Raw genomic sequence first — 11,692 nt, forward strand, 5'->3', positions numbered from 1 at the left:
GAATAAAATTAAGGAAGAATCTATGCTTAAATTAAAGTTAAAGAAACAAGTTGCTTTGATTGGACCGACCAAAGTCGTAAGTTTGTTAAAAAGAAGACATAAACTTGACTAATGTAATAACTTTTATAATAGAGTCACTAGTAGGCAGAACAATTATTGTCTGACATCAATTAGAAAGTGAAATAATGATAATAAGAGTAAATTTGTTAGTAGTTCAATAATTTAGTTGAAAATTGGTTTTACATGAATTGCTTTCAAATATTTGCTGTAAAGTTGCCTACCGTCGGACCACAAGTAATAATTTCGAATTGAAGTGAAAATCGAGATGAAAGTTGTAAGATAAAGTATTAAAACATATTAAATTTAATAAAGATCAAATTGAATCGTGAATCTAAGGAATAGTGCTTAAATTAAACTCAATTGTTCTATCCTAGAGAAACAAGTTGCTTTGATTGGACCGATTGACGCATTGTCCAAATTTGACAACACTGTATGATATCTGACAATACCATATGTTTTTTTTAATAACCTCAATAAATTATTTTCTTAATATATAAGTAGTTCAAATCAAATAAAAGAAAGGAAGTAGATGAAGAAGTAGTTCAAATGAAGAGTCCGTGTAGTTATTTATAATTAAATATCACCTAAGATGTTTAGTGGTCCAATTTAAGCAACACCACCTATTTTATTAATTTTATATTGTTTTCTCAAAATTTTTATTGATTTTTTTTAAACATTTTTCGAATAAATGTTAAATATTTATAATTAAATATCATTACGTAATATAAGTGTTGAGTGGATTAATGCAATCAATGTAAGTATTTGAATTAAATTATTTAGAAATATAATAAATTGATAACGTCAAAGAAAATAACAAAACATGATTTGACATTGACATTTAATTATTTAACTTTACGTAACATAAGTATTGAATACTGCCAGTATTTGAATTTAAATATTTGTAAATATAATAAATTTACAGTTGAGAAAATCAAGATTGTGATGTAAAAATAATCAAAATTATAATGATTTGACACTGATATTAAAAAAATTTTTTGACCAAAATTTTATGAATATTTTGTACAATACTTACTATTAATTAATAAAAAATACTGCTTGATTGATTCACTCATCAAATATACGTTTTCTTTGCACGAAACGCTTTTAATTGAGATAAATCGAAGAAAATAAGAAAAGTAATCTTGCTCTTAGTTTCTTTAACCTATTTTCTACATTATTAAATGACGTAAATCCGTTTCATTATAGAAAATAAACTAACCAACAAATATAGAAATTACAATGAATATAATTTAAAATTCATCTAAATTAAAATGAATTATTTATAATATTCGTGTTTTTTTTTTTTCAATTATGATAAAATGTATTTTACTACCTAGGAAGTTTTTTCTAACAAAGCGTATTTTAAATACAATAGCATACATTTACACTAAATCATCGTTATTGAAGTCAGTGAAAAAGTTTATTTTCATAATTTTTAGTGTGTCTTTGGCATTTGGAAAAAAAAAATTGAAAATTAAACGCAAACATGTTATATAATTTATTATAAATTAATGTAGCGAAACTCTTCGGTGGAACTATTCTGCAATTATTGCTGGCTTCGTCTTGATGTACGTCTTGTAATAGAAATCGCCGAAGAGCATCATCATGAACGCGTTTTGAGGTAGGAAAACGATCTGCGTCCATCTGGGGAATTGGCAGTCTGGTCTGAATAAGATTTGGCCGTATATTAACGAGAAGAAAGTGAATTGCATCTGAAAATGATGTGTAATTAATTAAGAAATTAAGAGTTTTTAAGGTGATTGTTACTAATTGCAATTGTGTGATGTGCTTCTTCCACCAGATGCTGTTTTTGTACTCGCTGTCGTAGGCTGTGAGTAGGTAGTAGATGTACATGACGGCGTGAACGAAGCAGTTTATTACACCTAGGTAGATGCAGTGACCACCTGGGAAGAACTTGGTCGCTCCCCACGTCATCATGACCATCCCGGCATGGTGGTAAACGTGCAAGAAAGTCACCTGATTCGATTTCTTGCGTAGCACGAAGAAAACCTACAAAAAAAAACCTATAGTTGTTGCGAAATTAGATATAATTGTCATCATCACCGTGTCTAGGAGATCGGCGATCTTGATCATGTAATACGACCAAACCAGTCGCGTCACGTATTTCGCTTCTTTCGTGTTGGCATAATCGACTGGGGCGCATCTCCAATCGTATTTGAAGAGCACAGTCCTCGAGGCCTGCGAAACGTTTCGGATCATTTACAAAGAGAACGTAAAAAAAAAGAGTAGTAAATTTCGTAGTACCTCGTAAACGATGATTGTGCAATACGCCACTTGCAGCGCATTGTATACAATCAACAGTTTATTCAGATCGAACGGTTTCCTGTTTTTCATTAACCGCGGCCCGAAGTGCAGCACGAAATATATGTAGATTCCTATAATCGTCAATGGGTAAAATATCGATTTGACTAAAGGAAGATCATTCGTCCGAGTATCTAAAATTAACATTTTTTTTTGTTGTTGTTGGAAGAGTAATTTTATTTGCAAGTTACCTGAAACATCGTGCATTGCCCAATTGTAGAAGAGGTAGCACCGTTTGAGCAGAAGGGCCATGATGATGGTTCGACCGTTTTTATTGAGCCGCGGAAACACAATGAGCCGCGTCCAAACGTCGACTATATTATAGATCGAACGAGGAAGTATATAGTTTTTTTTTTGTTCCCTACGTAATACGCATATCATTGGCCTTATTGTTTTTAAACATTTCGTGGTATCATATCTTCTATTGTTTTGTTTTCGTATATAAACATAATGACAATGGGTGCGATATTAACAAGTATTCTTTATTGGGTCTTTTTTGATGGAGCAATGTAACATTTGTAGTAAAAGTTCGAGAAGAGCACTATCATCATGATGGATTGAAGGATGACGAAGAATATGGCTATCCTATTGTAACATCCGATGTAGAAGGCGATGTTGAACGAGACGAAGATGAACACGAACTGAATCTGCGGATTTATTATTATTAAAAATAATATATTTTATAAGTTTATAGTGTTCTTACTAATTGCAGTATAGTCATGTACTTCTTCACACTGCTGTTCCTGTCCAAAATCTTAGCCGAAGTCAAGAAATAGTACGAGTACATCAAGATGTGAATTAAAGTGTTCAGAAAGCCGACCAACATTACGTGGCCACCTGCAAAGTTAGTCGTGTAAATCCATCCGCTACCTACCATCATCACGTGATGATACACGTGAAGGAATGTGACTTGATTGTTTTTCTTCCTCAGCACGAAGAATACCTGAAACCGTGATTGTTTCAATAAAGTTTTACGCAAAACTATTCAGATTTCGAACCGTGTCGAACATATCTAAAAATTTGATGACCCAATAGTAATAGCACATATCGAATTCCCTATGACTGGTAACGGTGTCCTCGTAACTGATCGGTTGACACAGCATATCGAAACTCAATATAAGATCTATCGCCTGCGAAAGAAATACAAAAAAAAAATAAGTTTTTCGTTTAGCTATTTGATCTAAGTACAAACCCCGTACGCTATAAACAAGCATAAGAAAACCTGCACCAAATTGTAGATCTGCACTATCCTATCTATTTGCATCGGTTTCCTCTTGGCCATATACTTCGGTCCTAACTCCAATACGAACAACAAGTACATCACAACTATGAAGACGGTGGGAATCGGCGAATTCGTTAAAATATATTTCGACGTTTTCGGATCTGCGAAACGTTCAGAATGAAGCAACACTTGTGGTGAAGCATCTTTGCTACTCTTACCTTTCATCTCGATCAAGACGTAGCGCAGAGAGTCTACAGCACTTTTCAGGAGCAGCGCCATGATAACCACCGACTTGTATGGATTTTCAGTTGAATATGATCAATTTCAATTACGATTTTTTATATTTATGTAGACTGTCCTTGCCGTTGAATAATATTGACACTCCGTACTCTACACTGTACAATTCTGATCTTGCTCGTATTTACTAAATCCTTCTCAAGACAAATCAGTATTGACCCGCTTGCGAGTCGGGTAGTTTATATACTATAGTATAAATGCAGTGAAATCGCACATTCCTTCTTCGCCGACCTCAAATTGCAAGTCACATTATTGCGTACATAATAAAGTAATTATGCACACAATTTTGCAATTATTTTCAGAAACATAAGTTCTACACACTTACTGGTCGTCTCTAACTAAATTTGAAACAAAAGAACAATCGAAACGACCTTGTCAATACATATATATATATATATTTCGTTGAACGCTCCAAATCACAGTTCAATAAAACAATTATTCTTCAGTTTTCATTAACCAACAAAAGTAATTTGAAACAAAAAAAAAAACAAATCAGGCGATATTTTATGCATGGATTTATTTTTGAATGTTAATTAAATTGCGCACTTCCTAAAAATACATCGGCGCTCCAACCTTTAACCTTTTTTTTTCCACCGCATGCTTCGCGAATAGGAGAATATATAACATATAATTAAACAACTCAATGAATATTAAAATACATCAATCATTGAAAATTGTTAACAGTTAAATTAAGTGTAATTCAATCTAAATATGCAAGTAATGTTATTATTGAAGTTAATTGATATAATTTCTTCTGTAAAAATCACTAAACATTACAATCATGGTGAGCAGTTGAAGTGTCATCAATAAACTAGGAATCTTCGGATAATTGCAGCCGTTCGTCATCAAGGTCGAAGCGAAAACAATGGCCAAGAAAACGAATTGGATCTGGAAACAATATAGAATCATTCCATAAGCGCTTTGCATTTTATTTTTTTTTGTCGTAGAAAAAATAAATTATTTCAATAAAATGACAATCGTTTTAATTGTCTTTGTACGCGTTTAGTTACCATTTGCAGGTGCGTAATAAATTTCTTGAACTTCGTGCTTTCGATCTTCATTTGCACGGAGAAGAAGTAGTAACTGTACATGAGGAAGTGGACGAAGGAGTTGGCGCAAATCAAGAACATGGTGGTGCCACCGGCTAAATACTTGATAGAGATGTATCCCATCCAGACGGCAAAGAAATGATGATAAATGTGCAAAAACGTTTTTTGCTTCTCCTTCTTCCTCAGCACGAAGAAAACCTAAGAAGTTTCTTACAATTAACTACACAACAACAACAACAACATTTTGGTCTTACTGTATCAAAAAGATCAATAAATTTGTTCATGAAGTACAGCCAAGTCAAGTGGATGAAGTTCAGATCATCTTCAGAGCGACAGCCGTAATCCAGATTCCCACAATACAAATTCAATTTCAGAATACCCGGAAAACACTTAAATCAATAATACTATTACAAAAACAAAAACAATTTAACTATTATTATTTACTTTGATGAAAATGTAACTGGAAAGGCAAACTTGAACGATGTTATAAATTTTTAAAACCGTACTCAGTTTGTACGGTTTTTTGTCCTTCATCCACGACACGCCAACTTCCAGAACGAAGAGTAAATAAAGAACGGTCAGAAATAATGTGGGAACCGGGGATTTGATCAACGGTAAATCAATAGTTCTTGGATCTGAAAGACAGATTATAGTATAATTAACATTTTAAATTAAGTTATAATTTACCTGCATTTTTATTCATTTTTTGAAATAAATCTATCGTAGACTTTACAAGCAACGCCATTCTTATTCTATTGCTGTATATCCGCTCGAGTGGTATATTAATTGTTGAATGGCAGTTTTGCACAACTTTCACACATTTTTATAAACTACGCCATAAATTAATGCTGTTAAAAAAACAGATTCAAATTAAATCCAATTTAATAATCTAGATGTTACGTAAAGATATTTTTAATTCAGACGAAATGATGGTAAATGTGCAAGAATGTCTTCAGCACAAAGAAAACATAAAACCAGTTTATCTTACGGTGTTGAAGAATTAATCTCTATATTTGGTCCTAATTATTGTCAAATAATGTAGGTAAAGTTAAATCATCTCCTAAAATTAAAGCAATATATATAACAATCCAATCCAATTTAGATATTTGGTAAAGATATATTTTAGCTATTGCGTTTTAGGTTTACTTCGTGCTGAAGAAGCAAACTTTCCTGCACCTCTACCATCATTTCTTCACCATCTAAATGAAATATATCTTTACCAAATATCTAAATTGTTAAATTGCATTGGATTGTTATGTGTATTGTTATAATTGAAATGTTAAATTTTAGAAGATGATTTAAACTTTACCCACAACATTTGACAATATTTCATGACCAAATGAAGAGATGAATCCTTCAACACCGTAAGACCAACTAGTTTTGTGTAGTTTTAGCTATTGCGTTTTAGGTTTCCTTCGTGATGAAGAAACAAACGACGTTATTCTACCTCAACCATCATTTCTTCACCATCTAAAAGAAATATATCTTTACCAAATATAGTTATATTGTTATAATTAAAATGTTAAATTTTAGAAGATGATTTAAAATTTACCCACAACATTTGACAATATTTCATGACCAAATGAAGAGATGAATCCTTCAACACCGTAAGACCAACTAGTTTTGTGTAGTTTTAGCTATTACGTTCTATGTTTCCTTCGTGCTGAAGAAGCAAACGACGTTCTTGCAACTCTACCATCATTTCTTCACCATCTAAATGAAATATATCTTTACCAAATATCTAAATTGTTAAATTGCATTGGACTGTTATATGTATTGTTATAATTGAAATGTTAAATTTTAGAAGATGATTTAAACTTTACCCACAACATTTGACAATATTTCATGACCAAATGAAGAGATGAATCCTTCAACACCCTAAGACCAACTGGTTTTGTGTACTTTTAGCTATTGTGTTTTAGGTTTCCTTTGTGCTGAAGAAGCAAACGACGTTCCTGCACCTCTACCATCATTTGTTCACCATCTGAATGAAATATATCTTTACCAAATATCTAAATTGGATTGGATTGTTGTCGTTTGGTCATAAAGTATTGTCAAATGTTGTGGGTAAAGTTTAAATTATCTTCTAAAATTTAACATTTCAATTATAACAATTCATATAACAATGTCCACTTTAACAATTTAGATATTTGGTAAATATAACACATATTTGGGAAGTGATGTGATGACTTAAAATTTTTCTTGATAAAAGGTCAAATTTTCTTCATTATTAAGTTTTAATCAAAAAAAGAATAAATAATTTGGGTTTATAATTTCAGTAAAAAACGATCAAACTAAGAATAAGAAAGGAATTAACTAATAATTTGGTTTTATTGATTTTTTATGTTATTTTTAATAAATTTTTATTTATAAAGATTTAGTTTTGAGGAATACTAACAAAAATATTCATAAATTATTGAAAAATTGAACATATTTATATGTATTTTAGTCGTTTCTTTTTTAAGATCTTAAACATACAAATAAGAAAGGAATTAGCTAATAATTTGATTTTGTTGATTGTTTGTGTTATTTTTAATAGATTTGTGATTATATAGTTCTAATTTTGATTAATACTGAAAAAATATTTATAAATTATTGAAAAATTGAACAAACTTGTATAAATTTTAGTTGTTTCTTTTTTAAGATCTTAAATATAAAAATAAGAAAGGAATTAGCTAATAATTTGATTTTGTTGATTATTTATAGTATTTTTAATAGATATGTGATTATATAGTTCTAATTTTAATGAATACTAAAAAAATATTCATAAATTATTGAAAAATTGAACAGATTTGTAAGGATTTTAGTCGTTTCTTTTTTAAGATCTTAAATATAAAAATAAGAAAGGAATGAGCTAATAATTTGATTTTGTTGATTATTTATAGTATTTTTTATAAGTTTGTATATATATAGTTCTAATTTTGATGAATACTGAAATATTCATAAATTTTAAAATATTCATAAAAATAAAAAAATTGAAATACTGTAAAACTATTTGTTTTTAAATCAGTTTTTCTATGATTTTATAGAAGTTAGAGGAAATTAATATCAATTTTCTAATTAATACATTTATAGCTTAAATTTCTAAACTCGAGATTTTTCAATTTTATTTATTTAAAAATGAAATCCTAAAAAAATTCAATTAAAAAAAACAAAAATTTCTGTTAATGGAAAAAAATAAATTTCATTAAAAAGTTTGTATGTAATGTAACTATATTTTGGATGTAATTTATTTGAAAATTACTATAATTAAATTTACTACTTTTGCCTATTTATATAAAAATATAATTATTGTATCAAACTCCAAATTAAAAAAATGTATAAAAATATTTGAATCTATACAAACGTATAAAAAGTTGTAGCTATGATCATTATAATTTATTAATTAAAAATTACTATAATTAATTTTAATTATTATTATTACTATAATTATCTGCATTTATATGAAAATATAATTATTGTATCAAACTCCAAATTAAAAAAAAATGTATAAGTTCTGGCTATGATCATTATAATTTATTAATTGAAAATTACTATAATTAAATGTAATACTCTTGCATATTTATATGAAAATATGATTAGTTGTGGCAATGACCGTTATAATCAGCAATATATTGTGATTACAATAACTTTGGGAATGTGAAAACAAGTAGAGAAAATAAAAGAAATTAATATAATTAATATAAGGTAGAAAAAATGTCTACAACCGTTTTTATTTACAATAAATATGCGCAAAATTGCGCTGAGGTACCGTAAATTTATATAAAGTTATGTATTTATTTGATTTTTTTTTCGTTTCTTAATTTAAAACGTCAAGAAAATATTCGGAATGTGCTAATTTGAGCTCTCTTCATCGTCTAATAAAGAAATTATAATATATATATATACATTATGTTGAGCAAAAGAAAAATATTGGTTTGCTAATTGCTTTTTATTTTTCCGTTCGATGACTCTTTCACTTTCTTAGGTAGAATATAGGTTTTCACGTAGAAACTTCCGAACAGGTAGAAGAAGTAGATTGCTTGAAAACCGAGGAGGAAATTTATGCATTTTGGATAATCGCACGTTCTGAATAAAACCTGGATGTTGTGGACGGCGATGATGCAAAATTGGACCTAAAATTTGGATTTTTGTTAATAATAAAGTGTATAAAATAAGTTTTTTTTTTGTAATTTATTTACCATTTGCATAGCTGTTAAATATTTTTTCCACCAAAGGTATTTCTGATATTGCGGTCCCATCGACGTTATTAGGTAATACATGTACATGATTATGTGAATGAAGGAGTTTATTACACCTAAGAGTGTCCCATGTCCACCTAAAACACACACAAAAATGAACATAATTAAATATTAAGTTTGGATGGTGTATATTGAGTTGCATACTTTACAACGTTATTATTACATTATATAATTTGTTTATGAGCTTTATAAAAGATATAAATTTATAAAAAAAAGACATAATTTATATCGTGAAAGGTACATCTGATGAAATATGAAAATTTAAATTAAATTAATTATTTTTTTATCACTAATATTTTTTTTTTTTTGTAGGAATTAACTCGAAAATTGTAATACTTTCAACATTTTGTATGATTACATAAGAAGTGATATACATGGGTATCACCCATCTTTTGATGAAGATATAGATTTTTTATTTTTTTTGACATGTCTTTACAACTTATCTAATTACTATAGAAATCAAAAATGCTAATTACGAAATTAAAAACTGTATCCTTTCCAAGGAACGTATGCTAGGATTTTTAGTAATTCTTAATCTTCTGTAATCAGTCTTCAAAGTGTTTCTGTAATTACTCAATAACTCACTAATCATTAGATCATAAAAAATCATGCAAATTAAACATAAAAATGTAACGTTTCCAAATTGGAGCAATAGAAATTATTCTTTTGTCATGACTTCTTATTTTATCTAATTATTCCATGATCAAGTATGCTAATTACGATATTAAATAAACAAATGAAAGAAAAAACTGTAGTCTTTCCAATGAGAATATTTTAAGATTTGTGGTAAGTATGAATCTTCTGTAATATGCCTTCAAAATTGATATTTTCTTTATGTAATTACTGAACAATTTAATGATCATTCGATGATCATACTGTCAAATTTACGATATTTGTCATTTTCCTTTTATAAGCTGTCAAATTGAAACAAAAAAAAAGTATCATAAAACAGATTTTACAATTTTTAGATGTTTTGTCATGTCTTTATGATTTATCTAATTACTCTATGATTAAGTATACTAATTAAATTATTAAATAAGCTTCAAAATTGAAATTTTTTTATGTAATTACTCAATAAATCAATAATCATTAGATCATCATCAATCATGCAAAATAAATATAAAAAATATGACGTTTTTATGAGCTTACTATCAAATTTCTAATATTTTAAATTTCTAGTTATATATAAGCTGTCAAATTGCAGCAATTCAAATCAATCTTAAAAAAGATATAAATTGTTTTGTCATGTCTTTATAATTTATTTAATTATTCTATGACCATGTATGCTAATTACGATATTAAATAAACAAATGAAAAAAAAACTATATATATTTCCAATGAGAATATTTTAACATTTGTGGTAAGTATGAATCTTCTGTAATCTACCTTGAAAATTGATATATTCTTTATGTAATTAGTCAACAATTTAATGATCATAAATCATACAAATTAAAAAGAAATATGTGATGTTTCTAAAGATCTTACTGTCAAATTTACGATATTTTCCAGTTATAAACTGTCAAATTGAATCAATGAAAGAAAAGCTATAGCCTTTCCAATGAGCATAATCTAAGATCTTGTATAATCAGCCTTCAAATTTGAAAATCTTTTATATAATTAGTCAGTAAATCAATGATCATTAAATCATCATAAATCATAGAAATTAAACATAAAAATATTACTGGAGCAATAAAATTTGATCTTTAAAAAATTATTATGTAAATATATATATACCTGGTAAGAATTTAGCTCCAATCCAAGCGCAAATCGGCATCAACGTGTGATGGTACAGATGTAAATAGGAAACCTGGTTTGTTTTTTTCCTGAGTATGAAAAACACCTGAAATTTTTTAGTAAATTAGTTTTACTATATACATATTGTATAAAATTTGGAAGTTTGCTATTAAAAATGAAGAGTTTTTTGTACCGTATCTAAGAGCTCCGTTAATTTGCAGAAGAAATACCACCAAACTGCTGCGGCCATCTGAAATACGACAAGAAGAATTAATATTTAAGAAAATGTTAGAATTATTAACAGATTCTTAATAATAAATTTGTAGATTACTTTGTTTGCTAACTTCATCAAATAAGTAAACTAATTTATTTTATTTGAGATAAGTATTTAATAATCTACAGTAGTTGATTGGTTAACGAACAGTTCGGATTGCGAACAAATTTTCTTATAACGTACACAAGTTCGAATAACGAACACTTTAGTAATCGATTTACTTTACTAATACAAATCTTCAGCTGTTTCTTAAATTAACGATCAGTTAACAAACAGTTCGCATTGAGAACAAATTTTCGATAACGTACGCAAGTTCGAATAATTAACACCTTAGTGACCCCTTTAATTTACTAATACAAATCTTAAGCTATTTCTTAAATTCTTGATGATCTTGTATTAGTAAAGTAAATCTTCACTAAGGTGTTCGTTATTCGAACTTGTGTACGTTATACGAAAATTTGTTCGCAATCCGAACTTTCGTTAACTGATCGTT

General features: G+C 28.4%; 3 protein-coding genes across 3 annotated transcripts; all 3 read right to left on the reverse strand.

The window, feature by feature from the left end:
• Positions 1-1,534: 1,534 nt before the first annotated feature.
• Positions 1,535-2,677, reverse strand: LOC108563107 (elongation of very long chain fatty acids protein AAEL008004-like). The gene is made up of 5 exons (XM_017921686.1): positions 2,574-2,677; positions 2,326-2,516; positions 2,125-2,259; positions 1,828-2,070; positions 1,535-1,772 (listed from the first exon to the last, which is right to left on the reverse strand). Exons 1-5 carry the CDS (start codon positions 2,632-2,634, stop codon positions 1,596-1,598), a joined length of 807 nt encoding a protein of 268 aa, XP_017777175.1. The 5' UTR covers positions 2,635-2,677; the 3' UTR covers positions 1,535-1,595.
• A 166-nt stretch (positions 2,678-2,843) lies between these two features.
• On the reverse strand, positions 2,844-5,732 carry LOC108563106. The gene is made up of 10 exons (XM_017921685.1): positions 5,638-5,732; positions 5,395-5,585; positions 5,205-5,339; positions 4,912-5,148; positions 4,652-4,789; positions 3,823-3,916; positions 3,575-3,765; positions 3,381-3,512; positions 3,086-3,325; positions 2,844-3,029 (listed from the first exon to the last, which is right to left on the reverse strand). The coding sequence occupies exons 1-10, from the start codon at positions 5,693-5,695 to the stop codon at positions 2,865-2,867; spliced, it is 1,581 nt and encodes a 526-aa protein (XP_017777174.1). The 5' UTR covers positions 5,696-5,732; the 3' UTR covers positions 2,844-2,864.
• A 2,892-nt stretch (positions 5,733-8,624) lies between these two features.
• On the reverse strand, positions 8,625-11,175 carry LOC108563110 (elongation of very long chain fatty acids protein AAEL008004-like). The gene is made up of 4 exons (XM_017921689.1): positions 11,119-11,175; positions 10,926-11,031; positions 9,132-9,268; positions 8,625-9,065 (listed from the first exon to the last, which is right to left on the reverse strand). The coding sequence occupies exons 1-4, from the start codon at positions 11,173-11,175 to the stop codon at positions 8,871-8,873; spliced, it is 495 nt and encodes a 164-aa protein (XP_017777178.1). The 3' UTR covers positions 8,625-8,870.
• Between the last annotated feature and the right edge of the window lie 517 nt (positions 11,176-11,692).

Source organism: Nicrophorus vespilloides, unplaced genomic scaffold (assembly GCF_001412225.1).
Source record: "Nicrophorus vespilloides isolate i.1.1-1 unplaced genomic scaffold, Nicve_v1.0, whole genome shotgun sequence".
Classification (NCBI taxonomy): Eukaryota; Metazoa; Arthropoda; class Insecta; order Coleoptera; family Silphidae; genus Nicrophorus; species Nicrophorus vespilloides.

What these genes read in the sequence shown, in the direction of transcription:
- LOC108563107 (XM_017921686.1), bottom strand. Translation starts at nt 2,634, where the DNA reads ATGGCCCTTCTGCTCAAACGGTGCTACCTCTTCTACAATTGGGCAATG. An exon ending in TCGCCGATCTCCTAGACACG is followed by an intron (nt 2,071 to 2,124) that starts GTGATGATGACA and finishes TTTTTTTTGTAG; the next exon opens with GTTTTCTTCGTGCTACGCAA. An exon ending in ACATCACACAATTGCAATTA is followed by an intron (nt 1,773 to 1,827) that starts GTAACAATCACC and finishes CATCATTTTCAG; the next exon opens with ATGCAATTCACTTTCTTCTC.
- LOC108563110 (XM_017921689.1), bottom strand. Translation starts at nt 11,175, where the DNA reads ATGGCCGCAGCAGTTTGGTGGTATTTCTTCTGCAAATTAACGGAGCTC. An exon ending in TGGAGCTAAATTCTTACCAG is followed by an intron (nt 9,269 to 10,925) that starts GTATATATATAT and finishes TGTGTGTTTTAG; the next exon opens with GTGGACATGGGACACTCTTA. An exon ending in ATTTAACAGCTATGCAAATG is followed by an intron (nt 9,066 to 9,131) that starts GTAAATAAATTA and finishes TCCAAATTTTAG; the next exon opens with GTCCAATTTTGCATCATCGC.
- LOC108563106 (XM_017921685.1), bottom strand. Translation starts at nt 5,695, where the DNA reads ATGGCGTTGCTTGTAAAGTCTACGATAGATTTATTTCAAAAAATGAAT. An exon ending in AAAAATGAATAAAAATGCAG is followed by an intron (nt 5,586 to 5,637) that starts GTAAATTATAAC and finishes TCTGTCTTTCAG; the next exon opens with ATCCAAGAACTATTGATTTA. An exon ending in TTAGTGATTTTTACAGAAGA is followed by an intron (nt 3,917 to 4,651) that starts AATTATATCAAT and finishes AATTGATCATAT; the next exon opens with TCAACTGAAAATCCATACAA.